General features: G+C 60.0%; 3 protein-coding genes across 10 annotated transcripts; 1 reads left to right on the plus strand and 2 right to left on the minus strand.

Annotated features, from left to right (window-relative positions):
- Positions 1-131: 131 nt before the first annotated feature.
- On the minus strand, positions 132-3,190 carry SELENOM (selenoprotein M). Its single transcript, XM_079762484.1, has 5 exons — positions 2,985-3,190; positions 1,711-1,746; positions 1,500-1,534; positions 656-734; positions 132-563 (listed from the first exon to the last, which is right to left on the minus strand). Exons 1-5 carry the CDS (start codon positions 3,102-3,104, stop codon positions 402-404), a joined length of 432 nt encoding a protein of 143 aa, XP_079618610.1. The 5' UTR covers positions 3,105-3,190; the 3' UTR covers positions 132-401.
- Positions 3,191-9,167: 5,977 nt separating this feature from the next.
- INPP5J (inositol polyphosphate-5-phosphatase J) lies at positions 9,168-20,379 on the plus strand. Of its 8 annotated transcripts, none has more exons than XM_079762545.1 (14): positions 9,168-9,212; positions 9,679-9,876; positions 11,549-12,735; positions 13,086-13,202; positions 13,317-13,425; positions 13,599-13,715; positions 14,066-14,241; positions 14,663-14,774; positions 14,895-15,004; positions 15,134-15,317; positions 18,114-18,251; positions 18,414-18,491; positions 18,606-18,710; positions 19,139-20,379. In XM_079762545.1, exons 2-14 carry the CDS (start codon positions 9,772-9,774, stop codon positions 19,646-19,648), a joined length of 3,048 nt encoding a protein of 1,015 aa, XP_079618671.1. In that variant the 5' UTR covers positions 9,168-9,212; positions 9,679-9,771; the 3' UTR covers positions 19,649-20,379. The 8 variants fall into 8 exon arrangements, with proteins under 8 accessions (XP_079618671.1, XP_079618673.1, XP_079618672.1 ...); XM_079762547.1 differs by having other exon boundaries at positions 9,182-9,212; positions 9,682-9,876; XM_079762546.1 differs by having other exon boundaries at positions 9,199-9,216.
- Positions 20,380-20,948: 569 nt separating this feature from the next.
- Positions 20,949-26,517, minus strand: PLA2G3 (phospholipase A2 group III; the record flags this gene model as incomplete). The annotated part of the gene is made up of 7 exons (XM_079762551.1): positions 20,949-21,120; positions 21,954-22,070; positions 22,178-22,307; positions 22,963-23,270; positions 23,550-23,684; positions 24,130-24,262; positions 25,998-26,517. The coding sequence occupies 7 exons, from the start codon at positions 26,515-26,517 to the stop codon at positions 20,949-20,951; spliced, it is 1,515 nt and encodes a 504-aa protein (XP_079618677.1).
- Positions 26,518-27,062: the final 545 nt, after the last annotated feature.

Genomic DNA, 27,062 nt, shown 5'->3' on the forward strand with positions numbered 1-27,062 from the left:
CAGGGGTGGGGGGTGGGGGTGGAGGGTTTGAATGAATGGAGGGCAGCTCGCCAAGGTGTGCCGATTTGCCCCCCGCTGGGAGCTAAGCAGTTGGGGATCCTGCGGTATTTGGGATGAGGGGGGGACTCCTATTCCCCACCCCCCTCCTGGACCCATCCCACCCCCACCCGCAGCAAGGAAGGAGTCGAGTCTCTTTTTTGACGGAAGGGGATTTAGTGGAGCTAAAGGGGGATCCGTGGGAGGGAATAATGGGAATGGAGAGGAACCCTCAACTCCATCCCTGCCGGCTCCGGGGCGGGGCTTCGGCCCTCAGCGAGGGAGGGGGCTCCCGGGACGCTGAGCGCTTCATTGGGTCCCCAGGGCTCAGGCGGGGGTGGGGGTGGGGGGGCGCATTCCCCGACCTACAGGTCCCCACGGTCGTCCGGAGCGCCTTCGGCGGTTCTCGCCGGCGCCCGCAGGTGCTCAGGGGGCACGGGCTCGTCGGGCGACGCCTTGCGGTAGAAGCCGAGCTCCTGCACCAGCGCGTTGATCTCCTCGCGGGTCATGTCGCTCAGTGGGATGCGCTGCGGCGGAGGGGCTGGGTCAGCGCGCCCGCCCCGCCCGGCTCCCGCCCCGCCTCCGCGCCCGCCCGCCCGCCCGCCTCCCCAGGCCTCACCTCCAGCTCCTCATGGCGGTGGCCCAGCAGCACGAGCTCTGGGTCGGCCCCAGGCAGGTGTTTCATCACCAGGTTGTGGCTGGAGAGTTAAGGTGGGTGGGTGCTGGCGGTTCAAGGGAGAGGGGCTCCCCAGGGCCTTGCTGATGTGAGGCAGCGACCCCCGTGTACACGTGAGGAAAGGAGGGCCCCAAGAAGTCAAGGGCCCTCCTCTCCATTCCTGTGTCTGTGGCAATCCCATTAGTCAATTTCTTTTGTTGCTGTTGTTGTTTTGTGGGTTTGTTTTGTTGGAAGGGAGAGGGAGAGTCAGCGAGAAACATCGATGTGAGAGAGACACAACGATCGGTTGCCTCCTGCACGCACCCCAACCAAGGCCAGGGAACCTGCAACCCAGGTACATGCCCTTAACCATAATGGAACCAGGGACCCTTCAGTCCGCGGGCTGAACTGGCTAGGCCAGTGGTCGGCAAACTCATGAGTCAACAGAGCCAAATATCAACAGGACAACGATAGAAATTTCTTTGGAGAGCCAGATTTTTTAAACTTAAACTTCTTCTAACGCCACTTCTTCAACATAGACTCGCCCGGGCCGTGGTATTTTGTGGAAGAGCCACACTCAAGGGGCCGAAGAGCCGCAGGTGGCTCGCGAGCCGCGGTTTGCCGACCGCGGGGCTGGGGAATCAATGGTCAATTTCATTTGCCGACCCAACATGGAGGCCACCTCGGAGTCCTCTGGGCAGCCACTGCCAACCAAGTGGACTTGTCATCCTGTCCGTGAAATGAAGGGGAAGGAGAGTCTCCCAGAGCCCCTCCCCCTCCCCCCTCCCCCAGCGCGGAAGAAGGATACTAGAGTGGGATGTCCTGGGTGACGAAGGCCTTCACCTGGGGAGGAACCGGAGCATCAGACCTCAACCCACGCCCGGTCCCAAAGGGAAACCACCGAAGCCTAGTGACCCCAGCCTTAGAGTTCCTCCCCGACCCCATCACTGGGACCACATTGCCCGCCCCCCAAAAGGCTCAGGGGAGGCAAAACTGGGGATCCCTTCCTTCCAACTCACCTCCTTCAGGCGATTCAGCTGTCATCCACCACAGGTCTGGAGGGGGACAACATGGGATAGGTCAGGAGCAAACTCACACCTGCCCCAACCGTGTCCCCAAGGTCATCGCCCAGCTGGGACAGCCTGTGGGTTACCCCTAGAGCAGCAGTCCCCAAGGTGTGGAGACGGAGGCCTCGTTTAGGCAGAAGGGGAGACTGTATAGATGGGGAAACTGAGGCCTAGGAATACGAAGGGAAAGGAGGGCAAGGCCAGAGACCAGCCCCAAGGGCATTCACAGGTCTTGGGCCTCTTGCCTGCCCATCTGGCTGACTGTGGACTCCCTCCCAGTGCCCAAGAGAAATAAACGATCACCTACTCCCCTCAGGCAGTAGAGTCCTGGGCCTCACCTTTGGCCCCTAGAACCTCAGGGTGGAACAGACCAGAAGGAAAGAGCTCAGAACTGCCCTGGGCACTCACGTGCCCTCTGGTCCCTACCCTGCTGCAAGCAGACCTGGCCCTCCCTACCAGCTGGGGCCCAGTCCTACAGACCATATGGTAGCTTCCCCGAAGTGGGAGGATGGGAGGTCCCCTCCCTGCACTCCCTAAAGGGTATAGGGGCACCTCCCAGCAGGATTCCAGACCCCAGGACCACCCACTGTAGTCCTCGCTCTTCCTCTTACCCCTCCATTTGTCAGAAAGCCAACTAAGGCCCAGAGAGGGGCTGTGATGATTCAAGTCCCACAGCAAGACTGGGACTCTGGAGGGGCACTTCCTCGCGGGGCTGTAGGGGTGGGGAGGGCTGCTGCAGAGTAAGTATGGGTAATGAAGTTCCTAGGCCGCTTCTCTGGCTCCTGCATGGGGGTCGGGGGGGAGGGGACACCCAGAAAGCCTTCCCTCCCCCAGGCAAAGGGAGAGACCATCAGGAACTGGAGTGGGGGAGGAATTCCAGGAAAAAGTGTATTGATGGGGCTTCGGGGGGGGGGGGGGGGGGGGAGTTGGGCTCCAGAAGGCAGGTTTGGGAGAGTTATAGGCCAAGAGAAGAGTTAGGGGACAGGGTCAGTGTGTCTGGGGGCCCACCAGATGGTGGGGAGTTGGGGGAGGAGTTCGGATTCCTAGGCCGCAAGATCGAGTGTCTCGGGCCTCCACGGTAGGTGCTAGGGCGTCCGGAGGCTGGGGAGTGAGAGGGATGGACCCCACCCAACGGGGACTTGGGAGTCTGGAGAGTCCTGGGACCCAGGCTAAGGGGCCGCAGGGCTCAGAGCGGTGGTTCCCGGGCTGGGGGCCGACGCACTCACCTCCACCCGGGCTCGGGCCAGGCCGTGCAGACGGTTCCAGTCGGGCCGGAAGGTGGTGGTAGCGGCCGTGAGTGCCGCCAGAAGCAGCAGCACGGGCGGCGGAGGCAGCGGGAGGCGCATCGGAACCGCACGAAGGTAATCCGAAAGCTGGATGGAGGTGCAACGCCCGGCCGCAGCGCCACGTCTGGGCCTGCAGACTAGCCCCGCCCCTGAAGGCTAGCCCCGCCCCTGAAGGCTGGCCCCGCCCCGCCAGGGACCACGCCCCCAGCTCCGGGTCCCCGCCCCAGGGCCCGCACGGAGGGGTCCTCGGCCTTGCTCCCAGTGGGGTCCCGGTTCCTAAACGGCCCTCGGGCCTTTACTTTCCTTATCCTGAGAGTGGCCACGCTCCCTCTCCCGACCGAGGGCTCGGACGCTCGGGCAGGATGCGGCCAGCCAGCACCACCGCCTCGCGCCTGCAGGGGGCGCGGGCGCGATGCGGACCGACAGGGGAATTTCTAGGCAGACACGGATTTCAAAGAGGAGGAAATTGGAGCCTGGGGAATCCTGGCTTATGTTGTTTTTTAATCTCTCTGGATGAGATTTCAATTAGGGCTTCCATTCCTAAAGCACACATCGTGGCGATAGGAACATGACGTACTCTACAGGAGCTGGGAGGGTAGGAAGGTTTTGGAACAGTCCCTGGCACAGTGCTAGTGTTCATCATTCCATTCCTTGCCTCATAAAAGGCCCACGAACTACTTCCTTTTGCAGGTTAGGAAACAAGTCTCCGAAAAGGTAAAGCATGATTAATTTGTGGGTCTGGGACTTGAACCTGACATGCCTCTGGGCTCATCGCACCAAGCCAAAGATAACTAGATCCAAATACCACCTCCCCTCCTCACGCCTAAGGCAGACACAGCAAATTGAGCACGGTGCTTTCCCACTGGATCTAGGCTGGGACTCACAATTCTTCTCAGCGTCAAACCACGGCTGCCTTACGGTTTCATGGACCCTGGGCATTTTTTCGCCTTTCTGGCCCCCTTTCTCCATGAAGAAATCATATTAAAAATTGGATTTGACAACTGCTTTGATAAAAAAGAATATAATCCAGGCTGGATTCATTATTATATATTCATTTTTTTTCCTTCTGATTTTAAAGTAAATTAAAACTATAACATTTTTGCCCTGGCTGGGCGGTTCAGAGCATCCTCTCGTACACCAAAAGGTTGTGGGTTGGATTCCTGGTCAGGGCACATACCTAAGTTGCTGGTTCGATCCCCAGTTGGGGCACATACAGGAAGCAACTGATCGATGTTTTTCTCTCACATTGATGTCTCTCTCTCTCTTCCTCTCTGAAATCAATAAACATATATATTAAAAAACAACAACAATATGCCCAACTGGCGTGGCTTAGTGGTTGAGCTTCGACCTATGAACCAGGAGGTCACAGTTTGATTCCCTGTCAGGGCATATGCCCCGGTTGCAGTCTCCATCCCCAGTAGGGAGCATGCAGGAGGCAGCTGATCCATGATTCTCTCTCATCATTGATGTTCCTCTCTCTCTCTCTCCCTCCCTCTCCCTTCCTCTCTGAAAGCAATAAAAATATTTAAAGACTTCAATGATCATTAAAAAAAGAAAAAACAATGGGCTCCCTCTATCTCCCCCCCCCTCCCCCCCCCCCAGCAAGAGCCTCAGAGTGGCTGAAGCCGAGGCCTCATGGAGCCTGCGGTTTTTCTGCTGACAGAACCAAGCCTCAATGCCCTTTGGGCCACGTCGGTCACTGGCTAGATGCCATCAAACCACTCTCATTGCATTACCCTGGATGCCGTGGCCTGCAGGGGCCACCGCCTGGGCTGCTGAGGGTTGACTAGCCAGCCAGTGGAACCAGTCATAGAGACACTGGGCACAACAGTACCGGGAACATTCTGGCACCGGCCGCCATGGGAGGCCCACAATCTCCCAGAACAATCTCTGCTGGTAATCCATTCCCTTATGTGGCTGGCAGTGTGTAATCTAGGCCAGCAGCCTCCCTCAGAGGGAGCTGGGCTTAAGCGTTTAGTCTGTGATGAGCTCAGGCCCAGACCGGATCAGGCTCAGCCCTTAGCCTAGGGTCAGGGTTAGAACTGAATCTGGAGCAGGAGTCAGGGCTCAGCCAGGGATGGTTAGGCGTGGGCCTCACTCTCCAGGATCAAGGCTCAGGCTGTGACGACACTCAGGGCTCAGCTTTGGGCCAGGTTCCATGCACAGTCTGACGTGACGGGTCAGTGTGTGGCCAGAGCTGTGTGACCCGGGGTCAGAGCCCAGTTTATGGTGAGGATTCAGTCCATTGATGAGGCTCAGGGCTCGGTCTGTAAACAAGATCAGGACCCAGTCTTCCACCAGTTCCAGGGTTTAACTCATGACTAGACGTGGAGGTTCAGTCTAAACTTGGGGTTAGGGCTCAGTGTCATGTCAAGGGTTCGTCTGGACTAGGGTTAGAATTCAGTCTGCGGCTGTGACTGAGTCTTAGGCCAGGATCAGGGCTCAATCTGCATCCAGAATCAAGGTCTCAAGTCGGGATCAGACTTAGTAAGGACTGGATCAGGCTCCGTACGTGACTCGAGACAGGGCTCAACCGAAGACCACGGTCAGAGCTCCGTCTAGAGCTGGGATAGAGAGGCTCTGTCTTGGCCCGGGATCAGGGCTCGGTGAACACCAACATTGGGGCTCACGTTGGATCTGGGGTCAGGGTGAGGGTTTAATCTGGCTTTATGCTCTGATCTGAGCTCAAGGGAAAAAAAAAAAGTTTCTGAAAACAAGGGAGCCCAGGGCAGGTGGGCCTGCGAGAGAGAAGAGGCCCCCAGCTCGCGGGCAAGCTTCTGTCCCTGCGAGGAGCCTCCCCTCGCCTGCGAAAGCCGGCGTCCTAGAGCCTTCTAACCTACATGGCTCTGCTGCCTGCCATCCCCTCGCACCAGAATAAAAATAGCCGCTCACTTCAGAGCAGCTGACAGCGGGTGCCAGGCTGCCTAGGAGGAGGGGGAGAGGCGGAGAGGGAGGAGGGACGCCTGAGCTCGGGCCCCTGCTGTGTGACCTTGGGAAAGTCACTCCTCCTCCTTGAGTCCGTGTCCTGAGAGGCACGACGGGGAGGCAGAGATGTCACCTACCCCAGGGCAAAGGGACAGTGACATAACGTGTGGCATTTGGCATCCGCAAGGAACCCTGGCGTGAAGGCTTGAGTTCCTTATCGATGCCCAGCGTGCTTCCTCCTCCGGGAGGCTCCCCTGAGGAAGGCTCCCCTTCTCCACCTTCCCCCAACGCCTGTAGAACCCTCTACCTCCCAGTGGCCACAGGGTGGCCTCCCTCACTGTGTGGCCTGGGTCAGGGTGACCAGGACGTACAAGGAAGGACATTACCCCTCCCAGGAGCCCTGGGAGGCAGCTAGGGGAAGAGGAGGAGGAAAGAGGAGGGTGTATGCACCTGCTTACGGCGTGTTTACTCTGAGCCGAAGGGCCACGATGGCGTGTGTCCACATTTTGCATCCTTTCAGGGACAGAACCTTCCACAAAGCCGTCCCTTTGCACCTGCTGCGCCCTCTGTTCGCCAGGGCACTGCTCCTCCTTTCAATTTGGCAACATGGACTCACCTGCAAAGGAGTGGTTCAGTGCTCATCTCTAGGGGAGGGGGGATTATCCACTATCTCCCTGGGAACCCCCTGCTCTGTCCCCTACTGGCTGTGTGGTCCCTAGGCCTCAGTTTCTTCCTCTGTCCAATGGGATCTTCTTTCCAACCTTCCAGGGTTCCTGTGGAGAGGAACCAAGATCATCACCAACCACCAGCGCTCTCCTTTCCTATTCCCGACCCAAGCAGCCTGCAGGTCAGCACTAAGCGTTTCCGGAAGGGGGCCGGGGCCGGACACGCTGTACCCTGTGCCTCAGTGCACGCCCCATCCCCTGGAGTGAGGGGAGGGAGGGAGCCAGCTCTGTGCAGCAGGGGGGCGGTTCTCCCTGGCAGCTGCCCCCATCCTGCCGCCCTGAGCCCCAGAGCCTGTTATCAACCTCCTTAGTCATCACGCCAGCAGCTCAAATATAGCTCCTACCCTACTCCTTTCTCAGCTGGGATCCGCCCCCCCCCACCTTCTTCCCCGGCTAAAGCCATGTCTGGGTCTCAGGGTCCCCTTCCCCTTCCCCCCGGGGATACAACTACACTGGGCCTCAGTTTCCACATCCACCAAATGGGCAGGTTGGAGATGATACTGACAGACGATGAGAACTCCAGAACTCACTCGCGCCAGGCTCTGTACTGAACACTCCCTGTGTGCTATCTCGTTGAATTTGCACAGCCACCTCGGGAGGTGTCAGCTGTTTCACCTCCCTTACACCAATCAGGACTCTCAGTGGACTTCCCCAAGTAAGTCAAGACCAGAAGCTCAGGGAGGGGCCGCCCCGGGCTGCCCAGCGAGGGCACAGGAGCCCTCTGCACACTCATTTGCATGACATTTGCCTGGATTCCAAATGGCATTGATGTCCCCACCCCCAGAGCCGAGCCTGAGGACTGGTTCCAGGGAACGTGGATTACATTAGAAGCCGAGTACTCCTGGGGGGGCGGGGGTGTTGGGAGGGGGAGGAGAGCGGGGAAGCCTCAGTTTTCTCATTGATAAAATAGAAGTCAGAGGGCTGGACGAGGTAAGTTCACATTTTCCTTCCCTCCCTGGAGGCCTGCACACCACTCCCATGTCTACTCTCACCTCCTTCCTCACCCTTACCCTTACCTTCACCTCCAACTCCATCACCACCTCTTCTTCCACCCACATAACATCCCACGACCTCTTCTGCCCCATCTCTCCTCCACTTTCACCATCGCCCTCCTCCCTATTACCACCACCCCTTCATTCTACCACCTCCACTGCCACCACCATCTGTGCCTTTGTTATCTCCTCCTCTATTGCCATCACCACGTGCTCCACTGCCTCCTCCATCGCCGTCGGCCCTGCACGTCCGTCATCATAATTACGTCCATCATCATCTCCACCACGACCATCACCTACCCCATTACCACCATCACCGCCTCCACCATCACCATCGAAACACCTTTCTACCTCCCCCAGGGCCCTGAGGGGACCTGGGTCTCCCCCTCTGTGAATTCCAGCCTCACAGAGCCGCTGACCCAGAAACACAGACTAGACCCAGGGACGGTCAAGCAGAGGTGACAAGCCCACCCAGGGACAGAAAGGCATCTGTGTCACATGACTTTCATGTGGGGAACCACACGGGCCTATGAGAATGCAGAAGCTCAAAGCTGAACATTTTCCTCCTAAACTGAGCAGGATCACGATAAGCAATCCAGCCATTCTGGGGGGGGGGGGGGGGGGTGAGGGGAGGGGTTGGGATTTCAGGGACTGCTTAGCACAGTGGTTCTCAACCTTTCCAATGCCGCGACCCTTTAATACAGTTCCTCATGTGGTGGTGACCCCCAACCATAAAATTATTTCCCTTGCTACTTCATAACTGTAATTTTGCTACTGTTAGTGAATCGTAATGTAAATATCTGTGTTTTCCGATGGTCTTAGGCTCTACAGCAGTGGTTCTCAACCTGTGGGTCACCTAAGGCCATCGGAAAACACAGATATTTACATCACGATTCACTAACAGTAGCAAAATTTCAGTTATGAAGTAGCAAGGGAAGTAATTTTATGGTTGGGGGTCACCACCACATGAGGAACTGTATTAAAGGGCCGCGGCATCAGAAAGGTTGAGAACCACTGGCTTAGCAGATGAGAATGAGAATAGGAAGGAGGAAGAAGGAGAGGGCCCATGGACATCCCGGAACTTTGTCACTCATTCCCTCTTCTCTTTCTTTCACGTGTTCATTCATTCAACAGACATTTCCCTGGGCCTGTTGAACATCAAGTCCTGTGCTAGGTTCTGGCCCAAGGAGCTCCCAGGACCCTCCTGCCAGTCCATTCCCCCACTGCTGGCTCTTCTAGGCCCCGATTCCCTTCCTCCGGTACCCCAACTGGCTCGTACTGGTCTTGGGTCACTGAGGGCGCTCCCTTTCCTCATGGAAACTCAGGAGACCTCCTCAGCTTACTAGGTGACCTTGAACGTGTCTCCCTCCCAAACCACACCCACCGAGTCCAGGAGAAAGGAAAGCTGAGAGGTCCGGGGCTGGGACGGGCCTGGCGGTGGGTGGGGACGTCCCAGGGCCGGCAGCGGCGGAAGTGTCTGCCGAAGAGGAGGGGCCGTGCGGAGGCTGAGGTGGGGAAGGACTCCAGTAGGTAGAGCCTGGGTGTCTGGCTCTGATGAGAAGGACAGGGCCAGGCAGGGGGCGGGCACCGAGGCCTGAAAATGGAGCAAGGGTGGGGGCCCAGGCAAGTCCTGAGCTGGCAGGACACCAGGAAGGTCACAGGATCAGGGTAGGGACTCAGGTGTCCCTGAGGCCCTGAAGAGGGTACTGACTTCCAGTGACTTGTCTCTACTTTACCCTCAGGTGTGTCCGTGCCCCTCCCCTGAGCAAGGGCCAGCCAGGCCTACTGGTGGGGGGGAGTGGGAGTGGGAGGGGACAGACAGACAGCTTACTCCATGCTGCCAGGTGGGACCCAGGCCAAGCCAATGGGCACTCTTCCCCACACCCCCATGACTGTTCCAACCTCAGCAGTCAGCTGGAAGGGTTCCCGGAGGGTAGGCCACCTGGCCCTGACCACCTCTAGGCTGGGATGCCTGTGCCTTTAAATTCTCAGCAGGTTGAAGCGGCTGATGACATCACTGGTTCCCGGGAGCAGAGGAGCTGGAGCCGGAGCCTGTGGGAGCCCGGGCTGCCAGGGGCTGCAGACATGGAGGGCCACAGCAGCAGTGGCAGCAGGAGGCCAGGGACCCTGGCTGGCCTGGGCCCCCTGCCCATGCCCCACGGGGTTTTCCAAACTGGAGCACCCTCCAAGGTAAGACCCTTAAAGCCTAGCCTCTCCATTCCTGATCCTTGGTCCCACACCCCCCCACACACACACTGCACACACTGCAGGCACCCCGGTGCCCCTGGCTGAGGGGCTGGCACTCTCCTGTGTCCACTGAGCAGGGATGGGTGAACAGGGCCCCCTGGGGCCTGAGGGGGCCGTGATGGGACATCCAGAGAGAAACGGAGTTAGCTATCTCCAGGAGCCCCCAGGAGAATGCTGGACTAGCGGTGTGAGGGGACCCAGCTGGACTCCAGCTCTGCTGTGTGACCTTGGGCAAGTTGCTTGTTCTCTCTGAGCCGATGCAAAATAAGGAGGCTTGTCCCTGAAGACGAAAACTGTGACATCTGGGATGTCTAAGTAGTTAGTGATGGAGGCGGTGTGGTGGTTGCTGGTGGTGGTGGTGGTGGAGGGGGGTGCACAGTGGGATACCTGGAGCCAAGGAGGATGCCCAAAATGCAGCCTTCAAGGGCTGAGTTTGGGGAGGGAGGTGGAGGCAGAGTTTCAGGTTCTCTGGACCGAGAAGGGCACGGGATGCAGGCGGACTGCATCTCTGGAGGCAGGCATGGGGCCACCCCAGGGCGAATGTAAATCTTCTGCCCTCGCCGGCAGAGGACAAGAAACAGGAGACAGATGGGGAAGGAAAAAAGAGGTCCCTCCAGGGGCCGGGTGACCCCCATTCTACCTGCTGGACAGAAGGAGGCTGCTGACCGGTCCTCACGAGTGGGGGAGAAGGTGAAGAGGGAAAGAGGGCATAACCTGGGCACAGAGAGGGGGGACGCCAGAACCGACAGAATGCTGGACTTGCTCTGAATGTTAGAATCACACTTGGCGAAGAGAGACTACTCCGTAGGGCTCAAGTAGAATCCTAGCAAAGGTTGGGCTCATAAATGAAAAAAAAATGAGACTAAGGTATTCCAGGAACCAGGTGTGGCCAGGGACCCTTCCCCAAGCTCCTTTGTTTTACAGACAGGGAAACTGAGGCCCTGGGTGAGGAGGTACTTGCCTAAGGTCGCACAGAGCTGGGCTGGAGACAGACATGGGCTTGGGACAGACATGGCCATTGTCAGCCAGGCTCTTGCTCCTGCACGGAGCTCTGAGGATGGGTGAGGAGGTCAGGGAGGGCCGTGACCACGGTGTGGAAGGTGTGCTGGGGGGACCTGAGGGCTCTGGGAGCTGTGGGAGAAGGAAGGTATTGAGCAGGCTGGACCTAGGGTGGCCAGAGCGAGCAGATCTGGGGTGTCAGGTCAGAAGCCCTTGACCGCGGGAGCAGCAGAGATGGAAGGGAATTTGCCCAGGAAAGACAGCTCTAGCCCCCCAACACTCCAGGGAGTGGGTGCCAGCCAGGGAGTGGGTGCCAGCCAGGAGGGTTCAAACTACCCTCTGCCTCATTGGAGTCAGGAGTCTTAGTTTCCCCGACTCTGAAAGAGGTGTCGAACTTGAGGGAGGGGATACAGTTCAGTGTCCTGTTCCCCGCCCCGCCTCCCCCCAAAGAGAAGCTGATTTGCAGCAGGATGGATTGAGGTAAGACATGAGGAAGAACTTCCTTGGAAAGCTGTACCTTTCTTAGCTAGATGGAGTCTTCTGGGATCTAATAGGGAAGTCGGGGCCCAAGCCACTGGTTAGGGTTACCCTGTGTCTTTAACTTGTCCTCTACAAGGTGGACTCAAGTTTTCAGCTCCCAGCCAAGGAGAACGCAGCCCCGGTGCCCTTGCAACCAAGGCTGGCTCTGGCACCTCTGGGGCCCCGTGCGGCTATGCCACCTTCCTCGGAGGGGCCAAGGCTGGCTCTGGCATCTCCTCGACCCCTCCTGGCTCCGCTGTCTACCCCGGGAGGGCAGAAAACAGCTCTCACCTGCCACAGCGCCAGCCTGGCTCCAGCGTCCCTGGGCCAGTTGGTGGTGTCTGCCGCTGCTGCGCCGAAGCCTCTCCCAGCAACATCAGGCTCCATCCTGGCTCCGACATCCCCGGGGCAGCTGGTGATGTCTGTCCCAGACGCGCCCAGGCTGCCACCAGCCGCCCTGGGGCCCAGGCTGGCTCCCATGCCCAGGGACCAGAAGCAGACAGTCCCTGCCTCCGTGAAACCCAAGCCAGCACTGGCCACCTCCGGCCTGAGCCTGGCCCTGGCATCTGAGGAGCAGCACCCACAGCCCCCCTCCCCGTCTTCCCCAATGCCCAGTCCCATTCTGTCGCCCTCTCAGGAACAGGCCCTGGCTCCAGCATCCATGACACCAGCCCTGGCCTCTGTGGGACCGACACCAGCTAGACAGAGGGATGCCCCCGCCCCTAGGTCTCTCCCCCCGGCTGAAGGGCATCTCCAGCCTCCAGCTCAGGCACCCAGTCCTGCGGTCTCCCCGTCTTTGATCCAATCCCCCCCAGACCCCCGGCTCTCCCCCTCCTTCAGAGCCAGGCCCGAGGCCCCCCGCAGCAGCCCCGAGGATCCGGTCCTGCCCCGGCCAACCCAGACGCTGCCCCTGGATGGGGGCCAGGGCCCCCCAGAGCCTGGCACCCGCTCCCCAGGACTGCTGTCCCCCACCTTCCGGCCAGGGGCCCCCTCAGCTCAGACGGTGCCCCCGCCTCTGCCCAAGCCACCCCGGTCTCCCAGCCGCTCCCCCAGCCGCTCTCCCAACCGCTCCCCCTGTGTGCCCCCAGCCTCTGAGACGGCCCTCCCCAGGCCTGGCACCCAGGGTGCCGGGCCTGGCGGGCGCCTGAGCCCCAGCTTTCAGCCCCGAGAAATTCCAGCCCCAGTCACCACCTCCTCGTCTACACCCACCTCCTCGTCTACACCCTCATCGTCCTCCTCCTCTTGGTCAGCTCAGCCCACCTGCAAGAGCGACCCCGGCTTCTGGTGAGGGGGCCTCTTCCAAGGAAGATGGTGGGGGCCCGAGCCCTGAGACTAGCCATCCTTCCTGTCCTGCTTTACCGCCCGTGGGGAGAGTCCTCGGGGTGCCGGGCCCACTCGGGGACACTCGGAAGACAGCATGCCCTCCTAAGGGACTCCCCAGCCCTTATCTCAATCCATTTCCCCCCGGGAGAGTCTGGAGGGAGGGGTACGGGCCCACTGAGGGTCCTCCTGAGGGCTTCCACCCGCACCTGCCTCAGTTTCCCTCTCCAGAAAGAGCTCTGTGGGAGGGAGATTGAAGATGAGAGAGTGGCGCCCAGCAGTAACCCCTCCTACTCTGGCACCCCCCGCCCCAGGATCACTGTGGTCACGTGGAATGTGGGCACCGCCATGCCCCCCGACGACGTCACATCTCTCCTCCACCTGGGCGGTGGCAGCGATGACAGCGACAGGACAGACATGATCGCCATTGGGTGAGGGGGCAGGGTGGGTGGACCCTCTCCCCAGCCTCTTGTGCCCCCTCCCCCCAGACCCTCACCCATGGGCGTCCTTCCACCCTCCGGCTCACCCCACCCCGCGCACCCCAGGTTGCAGGAAGTGAACTCCATGATCAACAAGCGGCTCAAGGACGCGCTCTTCACAGATCAGTGGAGCGAGCTTTTCATGGACGCGCTCGCGCCTTTCAACTTCGTGCTGGTAACGCCTCCCTCGCCCTCCGGGTGGGCAGAGACCCCTGGGTGCCGGGCCCGATGGGTCTGTGAGAAGGGAGGACGGAGGAGGAGCAGACCTTAAGGATGGGCCAGGGCCCGGGCCAGGGCGGGGAAGCGGGGGTCCGGCCCCATCCCTGGGCCAAGCCGCCTCCCCCGCAGGTGAGCACGGTGCGCATGCAGGGCGTCATCCTGCTGCTGTTCGCCAAGTACTACCACCTGCCCTTCCTGCGGGACGTGCAGACCGACTGCACGCGCACCGGCCTGGGCGGCTACTGGGTGAGCGCGCGCGAGGGTGGCCGCGAGCGGACGGAGCCCCGCGGGGTCCGCGGAGGAGTCCCCCCGCCCCAGGCCCCCTGCACGGTCAAGGGCTCCTCCCCACGCTGCACCCCGCCCCCTGAGGCCCGGCGCTCCCCAGCCCCGCCCACCACCTCAGCCTATTCTCTAGACCCCGCCCCCTTGTTGACCTGGCAGGTGGGGGTCCCAGGGCCCCGCCCCTTTTGCTAGAACCCGCCCCTCTCCAAGCCTCCTCCGCGGGGCTGGCTGTCCCCGGTCCCCTGGGCGCCCCGCCCGGCGCCTCGCCTCCTGCCGGGACCCCACCCGTGACCTGCCCAACGTTGCCTCCCAAGGGCAACAAGGGTGGCGTGAGCGTGCGCCTGGCGGCCTTCGGGCACATGCTCTGCTTCCTCAACTGCCACCTGCCCGCGCACATGGACAAGGCGGAGCAGCGCAAGGACAACTTCCAGACCATCCTCAGCCTCCAGCAGTTCCAGGGGCCCGGGGCGCAAGGCATCCTGGACCACGAGTATGGCCCGCCGGGGCGGGGCTGAGTGGGGCTTGGGCGGGGCTGGTGGAGGTGCGAGGCGGGGACCCCCCCCCAATTGGCAAGGAGGAACTTGGTGCTATCTGGGTGGGCCTTGAGGGGAAAGGCGGGGCTGATGGAGGTGGGCCACCACCCTTCTAGGGACCGGAATGCCGGGTGAGTTTGATGGGACCAGAGCTTGCAGGGTGGCGCTTTGCTGAGGGGCAGAGCCTGACTGAGGGTCTGAACCCGGCTTTCCAGACGCACAGCTCACTGCTACTCCCGGGCGGGCTGGGGGCTCTGTGGCCACTCAGCCACTTGGTCATCGCTAGGGGCATCTAGCGTTGTCGAGTTGGATGGGGGTGGAGAAGGATCTGGGTTGGGCTCTTCCATGGACCCCACTGACTTTCAACGCCCCGAACAGCCTTGTGTTCTGGTTCGGGGACCTAAACTTCCGCATAGAGAGTTACGACCTGCACTTCGTCAAGTTCGCCATTGACAACAACCAGCTCCACCAGCTCTGGGAGAAGGACCAGGTGCGGAATCCCAGCCTGCACCCCAAAACCCCTAGCACGCCTGGACCCCAGGCTATGGTCTTGGCCCTCCCCTGCCCTGCCCAAGCTGGGGTCCAGTTCTTCCTTTCTGGCCCCTCACAGCTCAACATGGCCAAGGACACCTGGCCCATCCTCAAGGGCTTCCAGGAGGGGCCCCTCAACTTTGCACCCACCTTCAAGTTTGACGTGGGGACGAACAAATATGATACCAGGTGAGCTCAGCTCTTGGTTGAGGTGAGGGGGGCGCGGGCTGTGGGCTGAGGTCTTCAAGATAAGGAAGACAGGGACGAGGGACGGGAGGCAAGGCTGAGGGCTGGGCCTTGACCTACTGCCCACCGCAGTGCCAAAAAGCGGAAGCCAGCCTGGACAGACCGTATCCTGTGGAAGGTCAAGGTTCCAGGTGGAGGTCGAAGCCCCTCCGGACAGCAGAGCCACTGGCTCCAGGTGACCCAGCACAGCTACCGAAGCCACATGGAATACACCGTCAGTGACCACAAGCCTGTGGCTGCCCAGTTCGTCCTGCATGTGAGTCCCGGCCTCACCCTCTTCACATGACGTCCCCAAGCCTAGCTCAGCATTCGACAGCCCACCCCTCGTACCTGCCCTTGGCAGTCCCCATTTGTTGAAGCGGAGAGGGAGTGGGTTATGGTCTCCGTTTTCATATGAGGAAACTGAGGCTCCCAGGGTCACACAGCTGGTAAAGGGGAAAGTTAGGAATTGAACCCACTCATCTCTAACTCCCTTCTTCCAAGAAAGGTTTAGGGCAGTGGTCGGCAAACCGGGGCTCTTGAGCCACATGCGGCTCTTTGGCCCCTTGAGTGTGGCTCTTCCACAAAATGCCACGGCCTGGGCGAGTCTATTTTGAAGAAGTGGCGTTAGAAGAAGTTTAAGTTTAAAAAACTTGGCTCTCAAAAGAAATTTCAATCGTTGTACTGTTGATATTTGGCTCTGTGACTAATGAGTTTGCCGAGGGCAACTTATGTCAAAATTCAAATATATAATAAGGCCAGCAAACTCAAAATGTTTACTTTAACCCCATGCAGCTTTATTTATATTTATTTTATTTTTAATCCTCACCCAAGGATATCTTTCCGTTGATTTTTAGAGAGAGTGGAAGAGAGAGGGAAAGACAGAAATATTGATGTGAGAGAAACACATCGATTGGTTGCCTCCTGCACACACCCTGACCAGGCCCGGGCCGGGGAGGAGCCTGCAACCAAGGTACGTGCCCTTGACCAGAATCGAACCTGAGACCTTTCGGTCCACAGGCCAACGCTCTATCCACTGAGCCAAATCGGCTAGGGCTATTTTTTTTTTTTTTTTAATGAACCATCATGACATTTGGCATTATAACATGCCAGGCATAATAACAGTAAGGTAGTTATGGGGAGAGGGAGTAGAGATATAAAAAATACAAAGCTAAACTCTAGTTACTATAATGGAGCATTGTGTTCAGGGTGGAGGCCCTAGTTGCCAGTGTAAAAAGAGGAAATGCAAGAATGTCAGAACTGGACCCGGAGACTCTGTAACCCAACCGGATGGGGAAACCGAAGCCCCGAGTGGGGTAGACATGTGCCCCGAGTCCCACACAGGCCCAGTGGCAGAGCGGGGTAGATTCCATCTTTCCAGCCCTGAAACCCAACTCAAGGCTCTCCGATCTCTTGATGTGATAAGGGGGAGCCGCAGGCCAGAGAATGTTTTCCTTGATAACTTGGTCACATGGCCGGTCAGCGGGACGTGGGCCAGGATTCGCAGCTGGGAAAGACAATCTGCCTGCGTCTGGCCTCCTGTGACCTCTGGTAAAAGGCTGAGGTGTGAGCTTTAACCCTCACCTCCTCGAGAACCACTCCTGTTGGATGTCCTTCCCTGACCCTCCCTCCTCATCCGGGACTCTGTCCCCTGTAAAACATGGCCTGTTGAGCAACGGCTACATGCCAGGCCCCGTGTGGGGCACCTGACATAGGTCCTACCTTTGAATGCCTTAGTAGGCCCCGAGATGTCCAAATGCTCCTCCCAGTTTCCTTACCAGGAAAACGGAGGCTCAGAAGACTCAAGTCTCTTACCCAAAAAGCAACACAATCAGAATGAGGGGTGGGGGTGAGGAGTGGGGGGGTGTTAGCGGAAGTTTGGACCCTTGGAGGCCATTCCCAAGAGCCCAACCTAGCCTGACTGGCGATTTGGAGCCCAGGGACAGTGAGGATGTGTTGGGAGTTTTTTGTGCGTTTTTTTCTGGAACAGTTTGGCTCAGGCGCTGCGGGAGGGAAACCTGAAACCAGATCAACAGGAAGCAGACAAAAGACTGAGGCTGGCACCACTCGAGTCCTCCTCTGAGGGACAGAGGAGGGGCCGCTCCCCTGGCCACCTGCCACCCCGGCAGCCCCACCCATGCGGGTGACCCTGGGAGGAGGGTGCTCGTGGCTATAAATTGTCTTTATGGACCGATGACAGACAGGGTCATAGTCACCTCTTTACTCTACGGAAGGGGAAGCTGAGAGTTGGGTCGGCTGGGGGCTTCCGTGAGGTCACGGAGCAAGTGAGTAGCAGAGCCTAGAAGTGGCCTGAGGTCTCCAGCCCTTTACCCGGGGCTTCTCTGGCCCACTCAGGGGTGCTCGGCTTCCCCCAGAATATCCAGCACACCGCGTCTCCCTTACTAGCATACAAGTGTATGGGACGCTGTGTTCTGGGAAGTATACGGGACGCTTTGCAAACAGTGTCTCATTGAATCTGCCGAACAGCTCCGAGAGTTCAATAAGATCATCCAGGCTTATAGACAGAAGCCCTGGCATTCAGAGAGGTTGAAAAATTCACCAAGCCCTGGCCGGTTTGGCTCAATGGATAGAGCGTCGGCCTGCGGATTGAAGGGTTCCAGGGTTGATTCCGGTCAAGGGCACATGCCCGGGTTTCGGGCTCGATCCCCAGTAGGGGGTGTGCGGGAGGCAGCCGATCGATGATTCTCTCTCGTCATTGATGTTTCTATCTCCCTCTCCCTTCTTCTCTGAAACAGTAAAAATATATTAAAAAGGAAAAAAAAACTCACCAAGGGTCCTGTAGCCTGTCAGTGACAGCCAGGGGCCAAACCCATGGTCTACGAACTTCAAAGCTGTGGTCTCAGTCACTCCTTAAGGAGGCTGTGAGCAGAAAGAGCCCTGGGCTGGGAGGCAGGAAGCCTAGCTTTTATCCTAGACCTGCTCTGCCTCAGTTTCCCCGTCTCTGCAGTAGCTTCAAAGGCCCTTATCTCAGCCTACGTGTGCTGGCTCAGGCCCAAGGGTGCCTGGAATTGCTAGAGGGTCTTCGCTGATGTCGCCCCCGCCCTCTGGGCAGTTTGCCTTCAGGGACGACATGCCCCTGGTGCGGCTGGAGGTGGCGGAAGAGTGGGTGCGTCCGGAGCAGGCGGTGGTGAGGTACCGCGTGGAAACGGTGTTCGCCCGGAGCTCCTGGGACTGGATCGGCTTGTACCGGGTGAGAAGGGCGAGGTGGTCGGCGACTTGGGGGAAGGAAGGGCCTGCAGGAGAGCGACTGGGTACCCAGGTGGGATCATGGCTTCTCCGGAGTTTGATGCCACCCAGGGAGGCTGCCGGGGTCAGGCCGGAGGGGTCAGAGCCCCGATTCCTGTCCCCTCAGGTGGGTTTCCGCCACTGCAAGGACTATGTGGCTTATGTCTGGGCCAAACACGAGGATGTGGACAGGAACAACTACCAGGTACTCAAGGGAAGCGGGGGGAGGGGAGGAAGTCCCCACGGCCTTTTGGGGGAGGGGGGTGTGCTGTGGCGACCTCTCTGACCCCAACCTGGGCTTATGCCCTGGGCCCACCAGGTGACATTCAGTGAGGAGTCGCTGCCCAAGGGCCACGGAGACTTCATCCTGGGCTATTACAGCCACACCCACAGCAGCCTCATTGGCGTCACGGAGCCCTTCCAGGTGAGTAAGCAGGCTGCAGGCCAGGGGTGCCAAAGATCCCGTTCAAATGCCACGGCCTCTGCTTTTTAAAAAAATATATATTTTTATTGATTTCAGAGAGGAAGGGAGCAGGAGAGAAAGATAGAAACATCCATGATGAGAGAGAATCATGGATCGGCTGCCTCCTGCATGCCCCCCACACTGGGGATCGAGCCCACAACCAGGGCCTGTGCCCTTGACCGGAATCGAACCTGGGACCCTTCAGTCCGCAGGCCGACGCTCTATCCACTGAGCCAAACCGGCTGGGGCGCGGTCTCTACATTCTGCTCCGTGGCCCCTGCACGTAGCCTGACCTCCCCGGGTCTAATGAGGAGAAGTTGGGGGTCGGTGAGGAGGAGTGGGTGGCCGGTTGGGGATCGGGGCCCTCCAGCGACCCACCTCCTCGCCAGATCTCGCTGCCTACCTCGGAGTCGGCCAGTAGCAGCTCACACAGCTCAGGGACCAGCTCGGAGGAGGAGGATGACAGCACCCTGGAGCTGCTCGCACCCAAGTCCCGCAGCCCCAGCCCTGGCAAGTCCAAGCGGCACCGGAGCCGCAGCCCGGGCTTGGCCCGCTTCCCAGGCCTGGCCCTCCGGCCCTCCTCCTGTGAACGCCGGGGCACCAGCCGCAGCCCCTCACCCCAGAGCCGCCGCCTGCCCTGTGTGGCCCCCAACAGGGGCAGCAGTGATGGAGGCACCCAGGGCTGTAGTGAGGAGGGGCTCTCTGGGCTGCCTGGTCCCTGGACACTCCCCCCATCTGTGCCTCGAAGCCTGGGCTTGCTGCCTGCCTTGCGCCTAGAGACTGTAGACCCTGGAGGTGGTGGCCCCTGGGAGCCTGACCAGGAGGCCCCGACCCCCGACAGCCTGTCTCCCAGCCCTCAGGGCCGGCAGAAGTTGGAGGAAGGGGGCCTGGGGCCCTGAAGCTGGGGTGGGCAGGCGGGTCCAGGTGGCTCCCACTCTGACCCAGTCTGTAAACCCACCTGCCTCCCTCCTGCTGCTGCTCCAGCTTTCTCCACCCCTGACACACTGTCCCGGCCAGGGATGGCCAACTGGGGTCCCTCACACTCAGTCCTGACACCTCAACTGTGACAATCAGCAAAGCCCGACCTAGGCCCCCATCTGGGATGGGAGAAGGGCAATCCTAGAGGTCATTGATTAGGAATTAAATTCTCTAGCCTCGCTCCCGACTCCTTCTTAACTTGTTAGCAGTCTGGGGGCATGGGGGGAGTCAGAGAAAGGGACTCAAGGAGAGGATGTACGGATCTGACAAGCACCAGGCACCAGCTGCATACATTACACATGCCATCTCCTTTAATCGCACCACAGCCCTGAGTTGTGGTGTTGAGTCCAGAGCAGCTCTTAGTCCCATTTCACAGGTGAGCAAACTGAGGCCTCCAAGAGGTTGCGTGCGGCCTCTCAAAATCAGGCACCCGGGCACGGTTTGGCCGTGCGTTGGAGGGAGGGGATATTTACTAGGTCCTAAGCGCTGGCCATGCATCGGCTCACATAACCCTCAACAACCCTCTGAGGTAGGTAGGTCCTGTTTATCCTGCTCTTTTTTAAGGAGGAAACCAAGGCCCAGGTTCGGGGAGGAGACCCCTTGCTCAAAGGCACAGGGGAGATTGGAATTCAGGGTCAGGGCAGAGTGAGTGGGCCAGCAGCTGTTCAGAGAAGGGGTCTCCCGGGAGGAGGGGAGCTGGGAAGTCCCTCTCTAGTGCCCCCGATCTTGGATTCAGACACAGGCACTTCTGTGGCATTTCTCATTCCCTGCTTGCTGCTGTGGGCCTCAGCATGCAGGCACTCAGGTTCCCCTGGGCCAGACCCTGAGACATGTATTTCCGTTGCAACATGAATATACATGCGCCTCCTCCCAGTACCTCCCGGGGCTGCTGCCACTCGTTACCCCTGCCCCATTCCCATCTGGAGTGAAGTGCCCTGGCAAGGTTCAAGCCCAGGGCATCAGAATGAGCCTCCTGAAGACCACAGTCCAAGCACAGAGGGGTTGGGTCACCAGCCCAAGGTCACCCAGCACAGCAGGAGACATAGCCCAGTGTTTGAGCCTCGGCCCCCTCCTAAGAGCCCGGGCCACGCTTCAGGGTAACGCATGGAAAAGAGGCCGAGACCCCCGGGGCCTAGCAAAGCCACGGGCAAGGTCCAGTCCGGGCCCGTGAAAGCTGGAACCGACGTCCCTGGTTCCAGGATGTCTGCGGCTCTTGGGTCCTCAGGCTGCCTGGGTCTGCTGCAGGCACCGGTCATAGAATGACAGGGGGGCCTTTGGGGGCTCCGAAGGCCGGGCCTGCCCCCCCTCTGTGCCTGTGCCCCCGAGTCTCCTCCGCTGAAGTCGCTTTAAGTGCCGAGCCGACACCTTGATGGCCCTGGGGCCCCTGGAACAGCTGCGGGAAGAGAAAAGTGGGGCAGGCGGTCACGGCAGCCAAGGACTCCCCCCTGCTCTGCGGACACAGGAGCGGAGGCCCCGGGGAGCAGGGCTGGAGCTGGGGAGGGGGTGGTGATCCTAGAAGGGGGCAGAATAAACCAGCCGGGCACCCGGAGGCCTGGGTTCTGCCTCTGGCCTGGCGGCTGCAGGGACCTGAGCCAGTCTGGGCCTGTTTCCTCATGTGTGAAGTAGGAAAAGTAGCACGGGGCTGGCCTTGAGAATCAGACCAGAAATGAGATTGTGAGTGAAGCAAGCGTTTTAACGACGTGTCCACGGGCCTTAGGCTGTGTGCACCCCCCACACCCCATTTCCTTGGCGCCTATAACCATTTTACAGATAAGAACATCGAGGTGTGCAGAGTTGACTCAACTCGTCAGGTCACATAGGAAGTAAATGACAGAGTCAAGATGCAACCCAGCCCGGCTGGCATGGCTCAGTGGTTAAGCATCGGCCCATGAACCAGGAGGTCATGGTTTGATTCCCAGCCAGGGCACATGCCTGGGATGTGGGCTTGATCCTCAGCAGGGGGTGTGTAGGAGGCAGCTGATCAATGACCCTCTCTCATCCTTGATGTTTCTATCTCTCTCTCTCCCTTCCTCTCTGGAATCAGTTAAAAAAAAAAAATGCAACCCATATGGGCCAACTACTGAGCTGAACCCAGGCACCAGGGGGTAGGCAGAGGACAATGGAGCTCAGAGGTCCCTGACCTCTGCCCCAGGTGCACAAGGCGGGCATAGGCTACCCACCCCCTCGGGAAAAGTGCCCCTCCCTCCTGGCTCTGCTCTCACTTACTCTTTCCTCTCAGCACAGTCCAGGGGCGGGGCCAGCTTGAAGCAGGTCGTGCCCAGCAGCTCCCAGAGCAGGTTGGCACCTGTGGGTGGGCTGTGGCGCCTCAGGGATCGTGCTAGTCTGAGGGCAGAGGCAGGCTCAGGCTGGGGAAAGGCCTGGCCAGCCAGGTGCCCCCTCCCAGTGCCTGGCAACGGGCAGCCAACCCCCAGGGTCGGAGCAGGCCTCACCGGCGCGTGCAGTTGCAGTGGAAGAGGGGCTCTCGGGCACCGTTGAGCAGCTGGAACTTGGTCTCCTGGGGCCCGATCTGGTGCTCACACTTGTCCAGGTGGCGGAAGCTGCGGCAGACCTGGCGGGCGACTGGGGGCGGTGTGGTGGTGAGGGGAGCCCAGTCCCCCCGGGGGGGGGGGGCCCGATGCCCACTGCCATCCAGAAGAAACACCAGTACCTGGGCTCAGTCACACACATACACACACACACACACACACACACACACAGACACACACACACACACACACACACACACACACAGTGTGGGGGTCCAGAGCGCTCATGGTGGTCAGAAAAGGCTCCCTGCAGGCAGAGGCTGCTAAGCTTGGCTGGGAGAGAGGAGGAGGAAGGGAGAGTGCTCCAGGCAGAAGGAACAGCATGTACAAAGGCCCAGGGGTCAGAGAAAGGAAGTTGCTTTTGAGGGACCAAATGAAGTTTGTGAAACTCAAGTTTCGACTGAGGAGTAGGTTTCGCAGAACCAGTGCCCGAGGGCCCTAGGGTGTTGGGACATTGTCAGTTCCGGGAAGAGGAGGCAGGGTGGGGGCTCCGAGGGCAGTGACGTTGTCCAGTTAGAAGCTTATGGAAATCCCTCCAGCTGCGGTGTGACTTGGGGGAAGGAGAGAGACCCCGGGAAGAGTGTGGAGCAGGAAAGGAAGTAACACAGGCCCCCCCACAGGCACAGAGGCTGGGACACCTCCTCCCCTCAGGAACCCCCCAAACCCCCCAGGTTAGGTTCTGAGCTCACCCTGAGGTTTTAGGGCACCCGGAGGCCCCTGATGGCCCGAATGGGTGACCTCCAGCCAGGCTGCGGGGGCCAGATCGGGCCTGGGGGAGGCCTCGGGGGCCTGGAGGGCGGCGGCATTGCCTTTGCTGGGGTGCTGGGATCCTTCCCGCTGCAGTGGCCACTTCCAAGGGTGCTGCTTGGGTCGCGGCTTGCTGGGGGCTGGGCTCGGGACCCTGGGAGTCAGGGCCATGGCTGGGGAGCTCCACGAGGCATTGTAGAGGGTCTTGGGCTGGAGGCGGGCGAGGGGGATGGAGCCGTAGGTCCTACACCTAGCAGGTGGTGATTGATGGCAATTGGTAACCCAGAATCCCCACTTCTAGAAGCTCCCCCCACCTTCATCTCCATGGAGACCAAGGCTGGGTCAGCCCCACCCCTCATCCCACTGGGTTACTGGGTTGTATGGGGCACGGGAGCAGGGGCGGGAGAGGGGGGGATGTTTGCCTTCTGGGCCACGCCCTGAGGAGAGGACAGAGAGAACCAGGCATCATTCCCTGGAGGACAAACAGCCTCCCTCCCTGGGAAAGGGCTCAGAGGGGGCTGATACGTACCCGCCCCACCAGTACCAGGCCACACATGCCTCCTGCTCCTCCAGCACAAAGCAGGGGGTCTCCAGCACATTGAAGAAAGCCACGCCCACGAGGTCTGAGACGGAGTCCTGCTGGTTCTGCAGGCACTGCCGGAACCTGCCACAGAGCGGCACTCAGGTCCCCGGCCACAGGGGGCCCCTGGCTCCTCCCCAAGCCCACCAGCCACTACCGGCAGGTGGCGCGCGGGTCCAAGAGGTGTGGCTCAGCGTTTGAGCATCGACCTAGGAGCCAGGAGGTCAGGGTTCAATTCCTGGTCAGGGCACATGCCCGGGTTGTGGGCTCCATCCCCATTGTGGGGTGTGCAGGAGGCAGCCGATCAATGATTCTCAACATTGATATTTCTCTCTCCTTCTCCCCTTCTCTCTGAAATCAATTTAAAAAAAAATTTTTTTTAAATGAAGAGTTCCTTCTCCACTCAGCCCTCAGCTTTCCCACCTGCATGGTGGTCCCAGGCTGTCTGAACCCGTTAAGATGCCCTGGAACCCCAGTCTCTGCACCCAGGAGCTGAGTAACTCCGCCCCAGCCCCTGCCCACAGCCCACCTGGCATCGCAGTCGCAGTGAGAGATGGTGTGGAAGCGGTAGTTTTGGATGCCGTAGTTGTACTGGAAAGGCGAGATGGTCTGTGGGCAGTGGTCATGCTCCCGGCAGCAGAGGTCGGGGCCCCGGAAGACACCTGTGGGGCGTGGAGGGGGCACCAGCTCAGCAGGGCCCCAGGAACCACACACTGGCTATGCCCGTGTGATGTTGGGACCAGAGACCCGGTGGCCTCAGGCGAGTCAGTCTCCCTCCATGGGATTCACAGTTTCTTTTTTTAAATTATTTAATATACTAGAGGCGCGGTACAGGAAATTCGTGTGCTCAGGGGGGTCACTCAGCCAGGCCTTGGGAGCCCTATATAATAAAAGGGAGCCCTTGGGCCCTAACCGGTTTGGCTCCGGGGATAGAGCATCGGCCTGCGGACTGAAGGATCCCAGGTTTGATTCCGGTCAAGGGCATGTACCTTGGTTGCAGGCACATCCCCAGTAGGAGATGTGCAGGAGGCAGCTGATCGATGTTTCTCTCTCATTGATGTTTCTAACTCTCTATCCCTCTCCCTTCCTCTCTGTAAAAAAGCAATAAAATATATATATTTTTAAAAGGGAGCCCTTGGGGGATATCCGACTGATGGCAGTTGGACATCCTTAGTGGCAGGAGAGGCTCCCGCCACCACCGCTGCGCTCGCCAGCCGTGAGCCCGGCTTCTGGCTGAGCGGTGCTCCCCTTGTGGGAGTGCACTGACCACCAGGGGCAGCTCCTGCATTGAGCATCTGCCCCCTGGTGGTCAGTGTGCATCATAGCGACCGGTCGGTCTGCCGTTTGGTTGATTTGCGTATTAGCCTTTTAATATATAGGATTTTTATTGATTTCAGAGAGGAAGGGAGAGGGAGATAGAAACATCAATGATGAGAGAAAATCACTGATTGGCAGCCTCCTGCACACCCCCTACTGGAGATCAAGCCCACAACCCGGGCATGTGCCCTTGACTTGGAATGGAACCCAGGACCCTTCAGTCCACAGGCCAACGCTCTATCCACTGAGCCACACCGGCTAGGGCAGGACTCACGATTTCAAAGCTTGAAGAGAGCACCCAGGCACAGCCTGGGCTGTGCCGCTTCAAATGCAGGGCAGCCTACCCAGGAGCCCAGGCCCACGGAAAGGTCTGCCTGGGAGGAACTGTGGAGGCAGACCCACGCTCACACCCAGATACCACCGGGAGGCCATGAACATGTGTGGAATGGAATGACAAACAGGCAGGGTGCAACCTTGGGTGCTGGCATGATGAAGCATTGCCAGAAGGCCGGTCTGCCCCAGCTCGGGCGCCAAGTCCTCCCCCAGCCCTCCGCACACACCACAGGCAGCTGTGCTGAGAGTGCAGAAAAGCCATCTGCGCGATAATGCCTCTCACTGAGCTTTTCGCAAGAGCCCGGCTTCCCACACCCAAGCTGGCCGCAGCCCTGCCGGCCAGGTGTCCCTTCGTGATCCTGGCGAGGGAACAGGCTCACAGAGCGTGGACGTGCTGAGCTGGCGTGTGAACCCAGGCCCTTGGGTCTCCGCGTCCACCCCACTGGCCACTCTGTGCTCAGAAGGCCTCCTCTCAGGAGATGGCGATTTGGTCCAGCTGACCCCGGGATCCAGCCCAGCCTGGCCCCTCCAGGCGTGAGTAGGACCTTTCCCATCTATGACCTCACTGAAGCCCCCCATGATGAGACGTGTGGTCACCCTCATTTTACAGGTAAGGACACGGGTTCAGAGTGGTTAAGTCACTCCCTCAGGGACACACAGCCTGGGAGAGTGGAGGCCAGGGTGCAAGCCTGAACTTCCCCCACCCCAGCCCCCCAGTCCCCCAGACCGCACCCCCGAGGGGCTCACCCAGCTCCGTGGAGTTCCCGGCAGAGTCCCCGACTCCACACCACAGTGTGCCAGGCATGGTCCAGCCTCTCTTCTCCCGCGGCTGCCCCGCGCGGGGTGGTCCACGCTGCCCTGCCGCTCGCCTCTCCCTCACTCCCGCTGGCACCCCGGGGGATGGAGACGGCGGGCAGGCCCCCCGCTGCCTCTGGAGGGCGGCCAGGGCTCTCTGCAGCTCGGGGCCCGGGCTGTGGACGAAGAAGTCCCGGGAGATCTCGCCGGCGCAGAGGGCGCTGAAGGCTGCGGTGAGCTCCGGCTCCTCCTGCCGGCGACAAGCCCGCAGCCTCCCGCGCCCATCCCAGCGGGCGTGGACCAGAGCCAGTCCCCGCGCATCCTTGCCCAGGAAGCTGAGGGACCCCGAGGGGCTGCCGGGGCTGGACCTGGCCAGGTGGCAGGAGGTGCTGTTCCAGCGGAGGGCGGAAGAGCCCTCCAGGGCAGCCCCCAGCAAGCTCAGCACCCCCAACAGTCTTCCCAGAAGCCTCATCCCGCCCCGGCCCCGCCCCGCCAGACAAAGCCCCCGGGGTGGGATGCCTCTCCCTGGCGATCCCCGCCGGCCCACGAGGCAGCAAGCAGCGCAGGAGCTGAACGGAAACGGCGCCCGGTGCAGACCCGGTGCCGCGGGGGCCAATGAATGGAGGTTTGCGAGGGGGAGGAAGGAGGTTGGCGTATGGGGTGATCTCAAGCTTGTAACTGAATCCACCCGCTGGACAGGCCGCTGATTGGCTGAGAGTGCACTCGCCGAGGCCCACGCCCCCCACTCACCCCGGCTTTCTCACTGCCATCCAGTCACCTGCTGGCAGCCGGGCCTGGTCAGGGACTGTGGGAGCCAGAGCCCTGGGCCCCAGGGGGCAGGGCCAGGAGAGGTCTGCACCTCCTCCCTGGGGAGGGAGCGGGCTCAGGGGCTCCGAGGAGGCTCCTGGAACTCATCCTCATCTCTCTGCCCCAGCGGAGGCTGCCATACACCCGCCTCCATGAAGCTGGATTGGGTGAAAGAGGTGAGGGCAGGCCTGAAGCTCTGTGGTCACAAAC

The sequence above is a fragment of the Cnephaeus nilssonii genome (assembly GCF_951640355.1).
Source record: "Cnephaeus nilssonii genome assembly, chromosome: 22".
Classification (NCBI taxonomy): domain Eukaryota; kingdom Metazoa; phylum Chordata; class Mammalia; order Chiroptera; family Vespertilionidae; genus Cnephaeus; species Cnephaeus nilssonii.

What these genes read in the sequence shown, in the direction of transcription:
- INPP5J (XM_079762543.1), top strand. Translation starts at nt 9,655, where the DNA reads ATGCCTGTGCCTTTAAATTCTCAGCAGGTTGAAGCGGCTGATGACATC. An exon ending in ACAGACATGATCGCCATTGG is followed by an intron (nt 13,203 to 13,316) that starts GTGAGGGGGCAG and finishes CGCGCACCCCAG; the next exon opens with GTTGCAGGAAGTGAACTCCA. An exon ending in TGGACAGGAACAACTACCAG is followed by an intron (nt 18,492 to 18,605) that starts GTACTCAAGGGA and finishes TGGGCCCACCAG; the next exon opens with GTGACATTCAGTGAGGAGTC.